The sequence below is a fragment of the Balaenoptera ricei genome, chromosome 20 (assembly GCF_028023285.1).
Source record: "Balaenoptera ricei isolate mBalRic1 chromosome 20, mBalRic1.hap2, whole genome shotgun sequence".
NCBI classification, from domain to species: domain Eukaryota; kingdom Metazoa; phylum Chordata; class Mammalia; order Artiodactyla; family Balaenopteridae; genus Balaenoptera; species Balaenoptera ricei.
The window spans coordinates 18,171,248-18,186,515 of record NC_082658.1 but is presented as its reverse complement, the minus strand read 5'-3'; the positions used below and the strand labels follow the sequence as shown (position 1 = coordinate 18,186,515).

General features: G+C 58.6%; 1 protein-coding gene across 6 annotated transcripts in view; it reads left to right on the top strand.

The window, feature by feature from the left end:
* The window catches only part of SRCIN1 (SRC kinase signaling inhibitor 1), a 68,088-nt gene that overhangs the window by 22,208 nt on the left and 30,612 nt on the right, over positions 1-15,268 (top strand). For all 6 annotated transcript variants that reach the window (XR_009499598.1, XR_009499597.1, XM_059907677.1 and 3 more), the window contains exons 3-5: positions 3,535-3,839; positions 6,982-7,080; positions 13,702-13,725. Coding sequence is in view for 4 of the 6 variants with exons in the window: in XM_059907677.1 (XP_059763660.1) it covers positions 3,535-3,839; positions 6,982-7,080; positions 13,702-13,725 (428 nt within the window). In the remaining 2 variants the exon portion in view is untranslated. The remainder of the gene's footprint in view (positions 1-3,534; positions 3,840-6,981; positions 7,081-13,701; positions 13,726-15,268) is intronic.

Sequence of the window (15,268 nt, the reverse complement as noted above, 5' to 3'; positions counted from 1 at the left end):
CAGAGCCCCCAAGGGCCTCTTGCTCCCAAGGGCAACAGGATGGGCCCCCCAACCCAGAATCCCAGGCCAGCTGTCCCAGTCCACTGGGGCCCCAGAGAGGAGAGAAATCTGCACAGAGCAGGGAGCTAGGACTCATGGGTTACGCAGGCAACGCAGGAAACTCACCTCTCTCCCTGAGCCTAGTTTCTCTGTTAAACAAAGCCAAAGATCTTGAAGGTTCTTAAACAGATTCTAAAGCTTTTCAAATCAAAGCCCCACCTCCCCTCAGAGATAGCCGATTGTCTCTCCTACCCCCTCCTGTCTCTCTGCCACCCCCTAGAATCCAGCTCCTGCCTCACCCATGACCCCACCCTCTGCCCGTGCCCAGGCACCTGAGGGGTGAGCCCCGACTTGGAGGAGGCAGGGAGGAGTTGGGCCTCGCTTCACTCTCTGCTCGGGCCTGCTCAGCAGCTCTCTCCCCACCGCTGCTGCCCACCTTTGTGAGATTTATGGGGCTGTAGTCATCCAGTGTCTGGAGCCTCCGCCTCCCCGCTGCCCACTCTAGCAGCCGGGACCCCTCCCTGCCAGACCTGCCTCGCCCCTTTAATCGACCTGGGAGAGCCTGGGTGACCCCAGACCTCCCCACAGGGCCTGCTTCTCTCAGGCTGGCATACTGCTTGCCCCACTCCGGATGCACTGAGGCTCCGCCGCACCCCGCCCCAGGAGCCAGGGAAGGAAGTGCTGGCATGGAGGGTGCCAGTGGGCATGAGCATCTCTTCTGGGTCCAGGAGGGTGGAAGGGCAGGAGGGCAGATGTGAATTGGAGACCTTTCCCAGTGCACCTGTATGTGTCCAGAGCCCTAGGAGGCACGGCGAGCCTGGCTGGCACTGGGGAGGGCCCTCTGGCTCAGGCGGGGCTCATGCTGGGCTCTAGAGCTGGGCTTCCAGCAGCCAGGCCTTGGGCAGAGTCTGCCCCAGCCTAGGCAAAGGGAGGACTACGGAGTGTCCAGGGCACTCGGCCAGGGAGGGTCTCCTCCTGCTCAGTTGTGCCCCATGAGGTTGCAGACCTCCAGCAGGTGGTGGAAGAGAGAGTTTAAGGGTCATGGGAGGCAGCCCCCTGACTCCGGTTGGGGCTATTTCTCCTGTGCCCAGAGCAACCCCTATTCCAACTCTTCTTCTTCTGGACGATGATCAGGTCAGTCCCTTTCGGCCATATTCACTGGCCACCGTGGGTCACCACCAGCTCCTCAAGGGCAAGGACTAGGTCCCCAACGAGATGGCCCCAGGGTTCCCAGCCTCAGTCGGGGGCCAGCTTCAGGAATTTCCTCCCTACCAGGGAACCTTCTCACTGTCTTAACTAAATATGTTAACTCACTTTGAACTTAATAAATTTACTTTAAAGGAAACCTTATCTCACTACCATCCCAAGGAACAGTACCCATGAAATCAGTAGTTGGGCCTTCTTGGTTTTTTTTTTTAATCCTTGAAAATAAAGGTATAACTATTAAACTATGAAACAATATTCCTCCCCCAGTCATCTCTTGGGTATCTGGACCTCACTTTGGGGAGCACAACAGAGGGTTGTGACTGTGGTGAGAGGGACAGTTGCCTGCGGGAGGGAGGAGGGAGGGACCCCAGACTCAGCGCCAGCATGAGGAGACAGCAGGCAAACAAGGAGGTGGTACCATTTTTCCATCAATAAACAATTGTCGTCTGGCCAGGAAGGTGTGGTGGGAGGGGGTGAGGCAAACCTAATAAATGTTGGGGTCCAATCTGGCCTCTACCACTGACTGTGGCTTTGGGTGTGTCACTGGCCTTCTCTGACCTGGGTGGCCCCATCTCTGAAATGGGGCCACAGTAATACGCCCCCTCTCCCCCCACACACACACAGGAGGTTTGAAGGCTGTGGTAGCGGCAATCAGTCAGGCCCTTGGAAGCTTTGGAGCTCTGTGTCCACGGAAGCCATTCTTCCCTTGGCTTTGGTGGGCGGTGCTGGGTCATCGAGGGGTCAGTCCCCGAGATCGACATGCCTCTGCCATAGCCCAGGGAGGGGTGTGTGAGTGTGTTGGGCTGGGCGAGGGGTGGCTTTTCCTAGAACGTGGCTGAAACTCCTCTTTCCTCCTGTGGTGGACGGGAGGCGACTGAGGCCTGGCAGTGGGCCTGACGAACAGTGGATGTGTGGAGGGAGGGGGCTGACGGGGGCTGGGCTGGATGGAACGTGGCTGGGTCACAGAATCCTCAGCCCCTCCTCTTTTGCCCCAGTCGGCCCTGTGAGTTAGCCCCTGTATCAGGGTGCCTGTGTCCGCTACAGTGCTTGATGCCCCCCAGAGCTAGGCTACACTTAGGGGTGCTGCTTTGAGGCTAGTGGATTGTGAGGCTGGGGCTATGCTGGGGAGACCAAGTTTGTCTCTCAAGGGGGGTGACTTCTGGAGATGAGGGAGGGCAAATCTGTTTTACGACCAGGAATATGACTCAGGTAAGCCCCAGCAATTCCTCCCACCCCTGGTGTGGGTGACGCTCTGTAACCGCTGTCCCTGCTGGGCTTTGGGAAGGTCAGCGTTGAGGCTGGAGGGTAGGAGACAGCAGAGCTGGGCCTGGGGAGGCCAAGGGCTCAAGGCTGATGGGCATGTGGGGATGGGCTTCAGAGTTCTGCATGGAGACCTCAACCCCCGGCCTTCTCTTTTTTTTGCTTCCGTACTGTACTTTGTCCCCTGTGCGTCCCTTATAGGTCTTGAACTTGTTTGTGTGTGTTTTGGGAAGGGAGCCTGAAGAAAGAGAGGGAGGAGGGGAGGGTCCCGGGGGGGAAAGCTTGAGCTGTTCTGTCTGCTTTCTTTGAGTTTGTTCCCAGTCCATCTCTCACTGTCCTCTCTGTGCCCGGCCTCTCCTGTCTGTCTGTCTGTCTGTCTGTCTCTGGGGAGGGAAGGGAAAGGGGCTCCCATGTCCCAGGCCCTGGACCTCCATCTTCTTGGGAATCCCGGGTGTGATCTTTGCCCTCATTTCCCCCGTTTCCTAGTCCTGACCCTTTTCCAAGCCAGCCCGCAGCCTAAAGACAAGTGTGTCCTGACATGCTAGTCTGAGGGAGGAAGCTAGCCCCTGCCCCACTCCTTAGAAGATGCTCTTGAAAGAAAGACGGTGCAGGCTCCTTTCCACAGCTTTCAGGAAGCGTCTAAAAGGAGACTCCCCTTCCCTCCCCTGTTCAGCCCAGCATAAGGAAGGAGGAAGGGGCTGTGCAGCTAGAGGGGTGTCCAGGACCCCTGCTTCCAAGCCCTCCTTGGCCTCAAAGGAGAGCACCTCAGCCACCGTCCTTACCCTCCAAACCCACCGGCAGAGGGCAGGAAGCTGGGCACTGCCCTCGCTCCCCACGCTCCTGGGAGCCACCCCTTCTGCCTCTTCTGTTCCTAGTGGGGGGCAGGCAGCCCCTGCCTCACCCCAGGTGCCTCGTGCCGCCCCCCCCCCCCTTAGGCCAACCTCTCCTCGCAGTGATCCCAGTGGGAGATGGGCAGTCCCAGGCCGGGCACACGGTGACCCTGCCGTCCCCCCTCTCCCCCCCTTGCAGATCCGGAGCGGAGCAGCCCCCCCATGCTCTCTGCAGACGATGCCGAGTACCCTCGGGAGTACCGGACCCTGGGGGGCGGGGGCGGGGGCGGGGGCAGCGGGGGCCGGCGCTTCTCCAACGTGGGGCTGGTGCACACGTCGGAGCGGCGGCACACGGTGATCGCGGCGCAGAGCCTGGAGGCGCTCAGCGGGCTCCAGAAGGCCGATGCTGACCGCAAGCGCGATGCCTTCATGGACCACCTGAAGAGCAAGTACCCCCAGCACGCCCTAGCCCTGCGGAGTCAGCAGGACAGGATGCGGGAGCAGGTGAGCGGGGCCGGGCTGGGGAGGGGGTGTGACTTGTGCTCCCCTGTCCCCAGGCTCATCCTGATTCTGAGAGGCGTCTGGGGAGGGAAAGCGGATGCCCTGTTGCTGTTTATGGCCTTTTCTGGAGCCTGGGGAGGAAGGGGGTGGGGGCTCAGCACCCAGACCTCTGCCTGCAGCCCTGGAATTTGGAGCATGGGACTGGACAGAGAGAGCCCAGCCTCTAATCAGGCTGTTGGACTGAGCAGAGGAAGGCTGTCTTGGAGAGACAAGAGCGTGGTGGGGAGGGAGGGGGACAGCCTCGTCGTGGACTGAGTGTTCTGAGTCTGAGGGTCCATCCAGCGGTGGAGTTGAGACCTTGGGGTCGGCACCTCTGTGATATGGCCCCTAAGGGAAGGTCAGGCCTTGGGAACTTCAGAAGCCTGGGTCTCATGTGCCCCAGCCCTGCAAGAACAGAGCCCAGAATTCCTGGGGCCTTTTACCTCCTCCCCCACCCCGTTCCTTCCCCCCAAGACTCGCTGTGTGACTTTGAGCTAGAGGACTCCTCTCTCTGTGCCTTGCTTTCTCTCCTGTCATCAGTAGGGCTTAGACGGGAGTTAGGGCTCCTGCCTCTGGTCCAGGACCTGTCTCCTTCTTTATGGGGTGCGAAGCTTCCTTTGTAAAGCTCTCCCAGATCCTTGGGTTCCTGGATGCATCTCTGCATCCAAGTATGCCCTTCTTGTTCGTAGGAAAGTTCTTTCTTGGGATTGGCCTTCTACTTACAGTCCCACCTTGGTAGGGGCCTTGACAGCTGCAGCACGTTGGCTGTTGAGACCCAGGCATTGTCCACTCTGGGAGAAAGGGCTGAGGGGAGGGTGGTTCATCCCATCAGCATCCTTTCAATCAAGCCTTGGGGTATCCGTCCCTGCTCTCGCACCTGTCTGGCTCTGTCCCCCTTTCCAAGTACTGCTGGGTGTGGCTGGGGAGGGGGGAGAGTGTGCCCATCCCCATCCTCACTGTAGGGAACAAGGACACATCGGTGCATTTCTGGTACCTTATCTGCCCCTGATGTCACCTCCAGTTTTGTCCAGCCTTTACCTTTTCTCAGCTCCGGAGTCCTCCCGGGAGCAGAGTTCCAACTAAAATAAGGGAGAGTTGCAGAAGGAGATCTGGCCCTCCCCTTCAGGGGTCCCTCTCAGTGGATTCCTTCTCTGTGCTCTGGCTTAGGGGGAGGGGACAGGGACCTTTGTGATCTAGATGGGGTGAAAGGATGGTTAAACTTAAGTATAAGGGGCACAGTCAGTTGGAAGAGGGTTTGGAGTAGGGGAGATCAGGTGGATCGGCCTGGTCAGGGAAGGCTTCCTGGAGGAGGAGGTACCTAAACTAGGCTTAGAAGGATGGAAAGGGTCTGAATAGTCATAGAGGGGGAGAACGCTGTTTTGGGAGGTAGGGAGATGGGAGGTGAGCATAGGTCTGTGTTGGTTTGAGGACTGGCATAGAGGTCCAACTGGCTGATGCAGAGGGCTCGGGGTGGGAGGCAGTGAGAGGTGTGGGGGCCAGATGGTGGTGACTAGGGGGGCCGTGGCTGTTTCTGGATGGTGAATAGGAGGGGACAAGAGGGAGTGGCTGGCGGCAGGGAAAGGAGAGGAGGAAGAGAGTGTGTCAGGGATGATGAAGGGAAAGTGATGGGGTGGGGGTGGGGTTGGAGGGAAGATGAACAAGGCTTGTTTGCTGCCTGGATCCAGGAGGCAAAGACAGAAAAACCTGGGTGACAGGGACATGTTGGTGCCTTGGGGGGAAATAAGAGGGATGGGAGGGAAATGTTTCGGGGAGTGGGGGACAGGAATAGGGGAGATGAGTTTGAGGAGGGGGTAGGGGTTTCCTGCAGAAGTCTGTTAGGCACTGAATATACAACTCAAGACTCTGAAGGGACCACAGCTTCAGAAGGGAGGTTAGGCACGATATGGGCAGAAATGGTAGTGGGACCCAGGGTAAGCCTGGTCACCAAGGCAGAATGGAGTCTGAGAAGGGAGAGGGCCCTTGACAGCTGTGGGGGGGCACCAGAAATGTCCTGCATCCCTGAGGAAGAGGATAAAGGCCCAGCAGGAGGGCCCCCTGCACTTCTAAAGTCTGGAGGGATGGGAGAGAGAAACAGCCATTGGGACCGGCCAGGATCTGTGGGTCTGGAGGGTATCAAGAGCTCCTTTCTCGTGCTGTGGTGAGGTAACGGCCAGTGTCAGGGGTTGAGGAGGTTGGAGGTGGTGAGGGAACAGGACCCCTGGGCTGCAGATCTGTCTGGGGAGGTTTGGCCAGAAAAACATGAAGACAGCCGGGATGGCGGCCTCAAGGGGCAGCAGGCCTGTAAGAGAGCACGTGGGCATGTTTGAGGGCCTCCTATGTGTCTGGCACATTCACTGGCACAGAGTAGGTGCTCAGTAAATGAATCAAAGCACGGCCACTCACTCACAAATTCATTCCTTTATTCATTCACTCATTCATTCCCTGCCTTGGGGAGTAAGTGGGTAGGATCTACGGCTGTTTCACTTACATTGAACGCTCGGTGCCTAAGCCTAGCGCTGGCTCAGTACGTTAGTGGGGTGACCTAATGAGAGACGGATGACTTTGAGGTTGCTGAGGGCCTGGAGGAATCAGGAGGGGATGGGTTTCGAGCCTTAGGTGTGGTGTGGGAGAAGAAAGTCACCTCCGTGAGATGGCGGGGAGGAAAGCGGTGCTGTCAGGACAGAGGCACACTGGGGTGAGGCCCCCTGCGGAATGGTTCCCGAGTCTGTGGGGTAGGAGGTGACAGCTTCAGCGAGGGGGGAGTGAAGAGCTGGAAGAAGGGACAGGCGAGGGGCAGCCCCCTTGCAGAGTGTCCAGAGAGGCAGTCAAGAATTGAAGACAAGGACTTCAGGAGTATCCGTTGGGGAAGGCCTTGCCCTGGGCTCAAAGAGCCCCCAGCCTGACTGGAGAGAAAGACCCGGCAACAGGCCCAGGGCCCTGCATAGAGACCCAGCCTCGTAAGGGACTAGCCAGTGTCGCAGGGTCCCCCTGTGGGGTGAGCTCTGTGCCAGACTTGCCCCAGGAATGCCCTCCCCGCCCCGTCACAGTCCCCCAGCGGCTCCTGCCCGCTCCCCCTAATGGGGTGTCCCCCGCTTCGCACACACAGGTTGGCGGCTGGACCGTGGACCCCGTGTGCCTCCTCAGCTCCCTCTGCTCCCACCTCCATGGCGACTCCGCCCCCTCCGGGGCTGGCCAGCCGGCCCAGGTGAGTCACCCGCCTCCCCCCCACCCCCCAAACCCATGGCAGACTTGGGCTTTGGGGAGGATATTTTTTGGAGGGGGGATATCCAGGATTTTAATTTTGCATCCCTTTCTCTTATGTAGGAGCCCGCATTTTCAGGAGACTCCTATGCCCTGTACTCTCCCCGTGATAGGCTAATTCCTACCGCTACCTCCCCAAACCTGTGCCAAAGTTTGGCTTTGGGGAGGGAATTTTTTTGAGGGGGAATAGTCAGGTTAGTCTCTCCTTAAACAGGGGTACCTCTCCCCTCACCCCACTGGTTTTCAGGAATCTCTTGTGTCCTGTACCCAATTCCCACCCCCACTGTGGATCATCTCGTTCCTCTATCCCCACCCTATCCTCCATCTCTGAGCAGACCCAACCTTCCCCTGATGTCTCACCAGCAGGAAGTTCTTCATGATATCTCTCTCCCACACTTCTTGCTATGTCCACTGCTTAGTTTCAAAATGTGAAGAGGACCTTGGCCTCTAGCCATTTGTTCTGAACTGATTTCCTGATTCTTCATATTGCCTCAGTTTCCCTGATGGGAAGATGGGACAGGGGCACCCTGGTACAGGATCCTAAGGGCTCAGGCTCCCAGCTCAGGCCTGGAAATTGCTGTGGGAGAAAAGCAGTCATCTGAAGCCCCAGAGGGGAGGAGGGGCCAGGGAGTCAGAGTTACAGCAGGTCAGGGGCAGCCCTGAGGGGGCCTTGACTTGAGGGTGGCAGAGGAGGTGTAGTGGCAGAGAATCCAATGAGTCGCATGGGTGCCATCTTCTCTTCCTTGCATACCCTGCTCCCCCTGGAGAGGGGCAGCAAGCCTTGACTTTTTCAAGAAGAATTAGGAGAAGGAAAAACGTGACAGCCTAGGAAAAAACAAGGCTTCAGAGCACGGTACTGTTAGCCGCCTGTAACTCAAGTCTAGCAAGAGATCGGCATGGTTGGCATCACTCACAGGGCACCCAGCCCCACTTCCTTTCCCAGCTCTTGGCCCTGTACTGACTGAACTTAGGGAACAGAGATGTGTCTGCGCCCAAGGCTAGATGGCAAGTGGCATGGACTCATCTCGAGTGGCCACATGTGCGGTGGAGGTCAAAGTGGGGCTAGGACAGGGATGGTGAGAGGCAGAGGACGGTGCGCTCCCTGGATAGAGCGGATGGAGCGTCTTGAGTTGGGGTGATGGAGGGAAGTGAGGCTGGACTTGGTGAGCTCTGATGCCCCAGGTTATGGGGTCCCAGGCCTGTCCACATCTGGAATCTACTCTGATGGAGGAAAGAGGAGAGCTTGAAGGGACCTTCACCCCAGGGCTTTGAAGTACAGAGAAAAGTGGCTGTGCCCAGGATCTTGTCATCACTTTATACTTAGTGCTTATCACACTTCCCATTCCCCACGGCTGGGTACGAGGCTCCTTTTTGTAAAGTGCAGGACCAGAGACGTTCAGCAAATGCCAGAGTCACACAGCAGAGCAGGATCAGAGGCCACGGAGGAAATTTAGGCATCCTAGGCCTCCCAGACTTGGCTGGGAATTGAGTCATGGGAGAGCTAGAACTGAAACGGTGCACAGCCGAGAGAGACCCCGGTAGGGAGAGACTGTAAGCTCAGAGAGTGGCGGGTCGGGAGGCAGGCCACTCTCCTTCCCCCCGACACACACACAACCTAGGCCAGACCGTTGGGGGTTGGGGCCTAAAGAAGACCCTGAGAGGGGACCGGAGGCCAGACTCCAAGCCACGGCCCTTCCCCCACTTCCACTAGGCTGTCTAACCTCCCTCCCTCCTGCTGCAACCCGAGTCCCGGGCGGCGGGCCGGCGTATCGGGTGACCGCGGCGACGCAGCCACCAGCCTCCGCCGTTCCTTGGCGGGACTGCGCCGGCGGGGCCGCGCCGGGGAGGGGGCCAGAGAGAGGATGTGCACGGCGGCGCGCCGTGCCGCGCCAGGTGGAGTCGCGGTTACCGGGGCGACCGGGGCCCGGGCCGGCTCGGCGGCGGCGGCGGCGCCTCTCTCATTGCAGCAAAGGGCACCGGCGGCGGCGGCTGCGGGGGCTGCGGAGGCAGCCGGGGGAGGGGAGAGCCCGGGCGGGTGGGAGTAGGGGGCTGCCCTCCCTCCCCCGCCCGACGCGCGACCTGGGGCTGAGAACCCCGCGTATACACCTGTGGCCGCAGGTAAGGGGGAGCGGCTGCGGGGGCCGGGGTAGCCGCCTCGGGTTCCGCGGGGCGGCGGCACGGAGATGGGGGGGCCCTTCCCACGACTCCGAGGGGCGGTCTGGGGGTGGGGGGCTCGCAGGCCGTTGCGGTTCCGGATCCCTGAGAAACGCCCCCTCCCCTCCCCCATCTCGTTCTCAGCCTTCCGCAGGGGACCGGCCCCCACCCCGAAATGCGGCTGGCTCCCCCTCCCCCAGCCTCAGAAAGTCATGACCTTTCCGGGGTGCGCCCTTGTCCCCCGCTCAGCGCGGGTCCCGCAGCACCCCCCCTCCCCAACACACACACTCTGCATTGGGAAGGGGTAGGAGGTGACCGTGTCGACGGGCACACAGGGGAGAGGGCCGGGAGTAGTGCACGTGCGTCGCGGTGGGAGGCTGGCGCCCTCGGGGGGCGTTAAGGAGCCCCAGCCTGGCGGGGACAAGGGAGGGGGGAGGCGAATGTTTACGTGGACGCGTGTTCACAGGAGTTGAAAGGTGGGTGTGTGCGCCGGTGCACGCACAGCCAGGGGACTAGAGCGAGGGTGCGACCCATAGGTTGCCCTCGGTCTCCAAAGGATGCGTCCTCGTCGTCGGGGCTCGAGGTCAGGGAGGGGTCACGCACTCACCTAGCCTACAGAGGACGTTTGCCCAGGGGAGGGGAGAGACCTCAGCTGGCTGGGCTAAGGCTCCCAGGGGACACGGCCCCGCCCTCCCAGCGCACTGTGTGTGGGAGAAAGGACCAGCTGCAGGGGGGAGGGAAGAACCCCACCAAGGGCGCCTAGGGTGGAGGAGGGAGGGAGTTAACTCCTTAGCCCCCAGAGGGAAGAAGCTGTTTCCTCTTCTCAACAGGGAGTTTGAGGACCCCCTGGCGCTGCTTCCTTGGGTCTCCAGGAAGCTCCCCTTCTCGCATTTCTGAAAGCCTGGTCCCTACAGAGTGGATGGGTTGGCTTCCATCTTATCCTCCTAGAACACCTCTCATTTTGCCCCAGCTCCTGTAAGATTCTTCCCTACAAGTGATTACCCCAAAGGGTCTCTCCTACTCAGCCCTTTCTTTTTTTCACTGTCTCACTGTCCTCCGGGAAGGTGAGACACCCCTCTCTGAGTATGGGGGAGGGAGACAGCTTTGCCCTAATACTGGAGGTTTTCACTTGGGTTGGGGAGCCAGACCTCTCTTGGGCCCTTCCTGCCCTCTGCCCTCCTTCCGGGGGTTTCTGGTGCTGGGAGATTCCCAGGGAAAAGACATGGAAGGCTGAGCTCTACTGGGTGCCAGGAGATGGAAAGTGGTGCCAGACTAGAGTATGCAGAGATACCCCCTTCCACTTGTGGCTGGTCCTGTTTTCTTGACACTCATTCATGACCAAATATTTGTTGAGAGCCTACTCTATACCAGGCACTGTGTGGAGCAGGGCGGGAGGAACAGACAACCAGGAAGAGGGTGAGGAGTAAAGGGTGCTGGAGATGGGAGGAGGAGAGTCCCACCTTAGCAAACAGAGGAACCCTCTGCTCTCAGTCACCCAAGGCTGTCCCATGGGTTTAACACCCTGGAAAGAGACAGAGACGGGGGATAGACGGCATCCCCAAGGACCTCTCCCTACTATGGTTTTTCCCCTCCAAGGACACTGAGTTGCCAGGAGACTCTGTGTCTCACTCCTGGTGGGGCCAGCATGAAGGAGGATCATCCTTCCCACTTTCCGAGGTGACGGAGGGGCAGGATTCTGTGTACTCGACCAGCCAGCGCCCAAAGTCCCAGGACTCTGATCTCAGCCTCACTCCAAGTTCACCAAGCACAAAAACAGCATCTCTTCCATCTTTACCCTCTAGTGGGGCTTGGCTGGCCTGTTCTGTGGCACTGATGCCACCCAGCCCTCTCCTCTGGCCCCAGCTACTGATCCCTCCTTTCCAGGTCTGGCTGCCCCATGGATGTGCCCAGCGTTGCCTGAGGCAGGCCCAGGTTGAGGGCATAGCTAGTGTGGCTGTAACCAGGCCCCATCCCTGTCCCCCTCCCAGAGACATGAGGTGGGCCCCAGCTGTCTGCACATACTGAGTCCAATGTGTTGACATTTGGGGCAGGGGTGGAGGTGGGGCATCTTCTGCTTCTTTTGAATCAGGTGTTCACCTACCTGCCACGTGATGTCTGGGACATCACAGGCATGGTACAGTGACCGAGGTGGCCAGAGGCACCATGACCTGGCTAGTGGGGGGAAGGAGGGATGAGACTTTCTCTTTGTACGTGTGTGTGCTGCTTTGTGTGTCTCTGCAGTTGGTGTGCGTGTATGTGTGTACATATGTGTGAATGGGTATCCATCATGTCTCTGTTTCTGTGACTCCCTAGGGGCCGGGGTGGCCTCTCTGATTCTGCTTGTGGGAGTGTGTGTGAGCAGGTCAGTGTCCTGGGCGGGTCCGGGGTGCATGTTTTGTATGAATGGGGTTGGTCCACGTATGAATAGCTCTATCTCTGAGTTTCTGTTTCTGGGGTTGTTTCTGACCATGGAGGGCTTTTCTCCAAGTGTTTGTGTCCCTTCGTGGGCATGTCTTTGTTGCTCTGGGTGTGCTTGTGGCCATGTCATTATTGGAGGATGTCTGCGCGTCTGTACGCCGCTCTCCGTGTGGGGCCTGTCGTTGCAGGGCGCTGTGGGTGGCCTGTGTGTACACGGTGTGATGGTGATGGTGGATGAGGGACGGCGGCCTTCTCTGCAGAGCCGTCCATCACCACTGGGGCTGCAGACATGACTCTCATCATAAACCTTCCCCTGCCCTCTGCCTGGCTCTGCCTGCCCTGCCCCCCACCCCCTGCCATCACATGTCCACTCCCTCTGCTCTCCTTCCCCTCCCCAAGGCCACAGGCAGCTGTGGCTACAGCCTGATACTCCAGTCCCCCACCTCCCCTCCCCTCAGCATCTGTGGGCATCCCCTGACACCCACGGGGTGGCATGTGTCCATGGGTAGTTCCAGGCACTGGCTAGGTCACAGACTTTGCTGTCCCCTTCCTCTGCCTGGCATGTGACTATTTTTTGCATCTCTTGGAGCAAATGCTGGGGGGAGAGGTGGGGACTGTGGCCCAGAGGGGATGGTCCTGGTGAGTAAACCTCTTCATCCTAGCCCTAGCCTGGCATCACCCCACCCTAAAGATCCGAAGCCTCCATCCCAGTAGGGCCCCTCTCCAACTCCTTTCTGCCACTAAAGTATTCAGGCGGCACAGGACACCCTGCCATGGTGTCCTCCCCCCATCAGGGACCCTTGGTGTCACTCTCCTCTGCCAGTGGCTCTGAGGCCTAGGGAATCTTGTCTGCTGGTGCCAGGCACCCCAGGGCCAGGCCATCTGCTGCCTCTGTCTTCCTGCTGAGGCTGGCACCGGTCAGCAGGGTGCCCTCAGCTTTGCCAAGAACCAGTCCGGCCTCCGGGTCACTCCTCCCTTGTCCTTAGCCATCTGGAGGGGCCTTCTGGTCTCCAGGGAAGGCAGGGTGACTGTAGGTTATTGTTAATGAGGAGGAACCTGAGGCCCCCATTCTAGGGGAGCAAGGAGCCCTCCCCTCTCATCTGTTCAACCACAGAACGTTGCCGACACTCCCTTGCTGTCCATGGCTCCCCATCCATTGCCCAGTGCTGTGGGGTGACGGGCATCTGTCCACTTCCCCTGTAACCCAGGTGCATCATGTTACACAGGCCTCCCTGCCCTGGGCTCGGCCCCCTGCCTCCCTCTTCCACTCCTTGCCCCATCAGCCCTCCTGGGGTCCAGTCCCATCCCACTCAGTTTCACGCAAATGCTTTCTGCTTGTCCACCCAGTTAAGTCTCAATTCTTTCGCTTGGCATTTAAGGGCGCTCCTCTGGCCCCAGGGCCTTCTTCGCAGCCTAACCTGCTACTTTCCCAGGCCCTGCGCCCCAGCCAAACTGAACTGTTCCCCCAACACACCCTGCACATGCCTCCCCAGGCCCTCTGCTCAGCAGGCCCTTCCTCCCAACCTCCAGCTGCTCATTTTTTAAAGACCCACCAAAAATGTTCATTTTTTAAAGACTCACCAAAAATGCCACCTCTTCCGGGAAGTTTTCCCTGGCCGGCCACAACCAGATGCCATTTCTCTGACCCTGCAGCTCCGATTCAGCTCTGCCAGTGTCTCACGTGTCCCCTGTATCATGGTCATCTGCGTCTTTTCCTGCCTGTAACTCTCTGAGGACAGTTACGTGGCTTATAAACGTCTGGAATGATGGTTCTCCCCTCCCCCAGCAGCAGGCCTGGAGCCCGCTCAGGGCCATGCCGGGCTTCCGTAGAGAATGGGATGTACCAGGCATGGCTTCCTTCCTGTTCCTGGGAGGGTGGAGGGCCCACGTGCCAGGGCTGAGTGCTGAGCGCCAAGGGTCTCTAACCTGCCCCTGGCCCTACTCTGTCCTCCCAGCGCCCCCGCATAACCATCTCTTCTCTTATTTCCATCAGCAGCCAAACTACTGGAGTTTCAAGGTCAGTGTGTGGTGCTTCTGCGTCCGTGACAACCGCATGTGCTCTCCCGCCCCTGCCCCTCCCTGCACATGCTTTGCACAAGGTTGTGCATCTGCAAGGGACCGTCTGGTGTGGGTGGTGGGCCTTGGGACTGCAGGCTGGGTCTGCTGCTTTGAGAGAGCCTGGGTTCGCCTGCCAGGGGCTTGTGGATCCAGCGTGGGAGTTTGTGCCACCCCTGCTGGGGATCTGGGCTGGGGATGCTCAGGCTTCCCCAGGATGTAAAGAGCGTTTGGGAATGAGAGAGGCATTTTCCCCAGCCTGGAGGCACTGCTGGCTCCAGGGGAGGGAAGTGGACCTCATGATCTTATTGAGGGCCTTGTTCCCTGAACTCAGACTTCATCTTCCAGGGAGGCCCTGTGACTATAATGGGCCCCTCATCCCTTTCTTACTTTCCACTATGGGGAGCTGGTCAGTGCCAGGCAAGAGACCCACAGACTTACACCTCCAAACCCTTTGCCCAAGTGGAGGGCTGGGCTCAGGGATGGTGCCTTCCTGCCTCCTCTGGAGAGTTTGGACCATCCACAGCTGGAGAGATGTCTGTCCCCTCCAAGGGCATCCTGCTGACCCCCGAGGGAGCACGCTCCTGGACCTCCTCTTCTCTGGCACCAGACTCAGAACCGAACTGAGTTAGACTGCTGCTTGCGTCCTGGAGTCTCCGGTCCCTCAAATCCTGGGCATCATGACAGGGGGTGGGAAGTATACATTCCAGACTCCCTCAGTGTCATCTTGCTCCAAGCGTCTTGTTTGCATGCATCCTCCCAGAGAAAAGTCCTTGAATCAGAGAATCACGGAATTGTAGAGTCGTGGCATCAGGCATATAGCCTTTTTGGACGAAGCAGTAGAGCGTAGTGGTTCAATGCACAGGGCCAAGGGCCAGGCTGTCTGGTGGTGAATTCCAGTCTGCTACTAACTAGCTGGGTGACCTGGGGCAAGTTGCATAATTCTCTGAGCCTTGGTTTCTCCTCCATAAAATGGAACAGTATCTACATCATAGAGTTGTTGTAAAGGTAGAAGAAACACGAGACTGCATGTCCTAAGCACAGTGCCTGGCTCATGGTGAGCCTTACCTCATAAGCTACTAGCATCCTGGATACTGACTTGATTCCCAGCTCAGAATCACCTTGGGAACTTGTCAAAAACCTTGAACCCCAGGCTTCAAGCCCCAGAGATTCAGATTTAGTGAATGTGGGGCACTGGAAAGAGTGTTTTTAAAAGCTCCCAAGTGATTCTGTCCTAGCCTGTGGACAGCTTTTGGAAATCTCAGATCCTAGTCTGACTGCCCCACTCAGGGTTCCGTCTGCCTGATCTCTGACCAGGAGTCATCGGTTCCTCACTGGAGCATCTCCAGGGACTGGTGCTCACTGCTTCCGATCTTTGGGAAGCCCTTTCCTATCTTTGGAGAGCTCCGCTTAAATTACTGTTTTGTTCTCTTGCCATCTCCCTCTAGTCAGGAAGTCCTTCTGGATGTCTCACTTTTTTTCTGCTCTGTTGTCCCAGCCCAGGG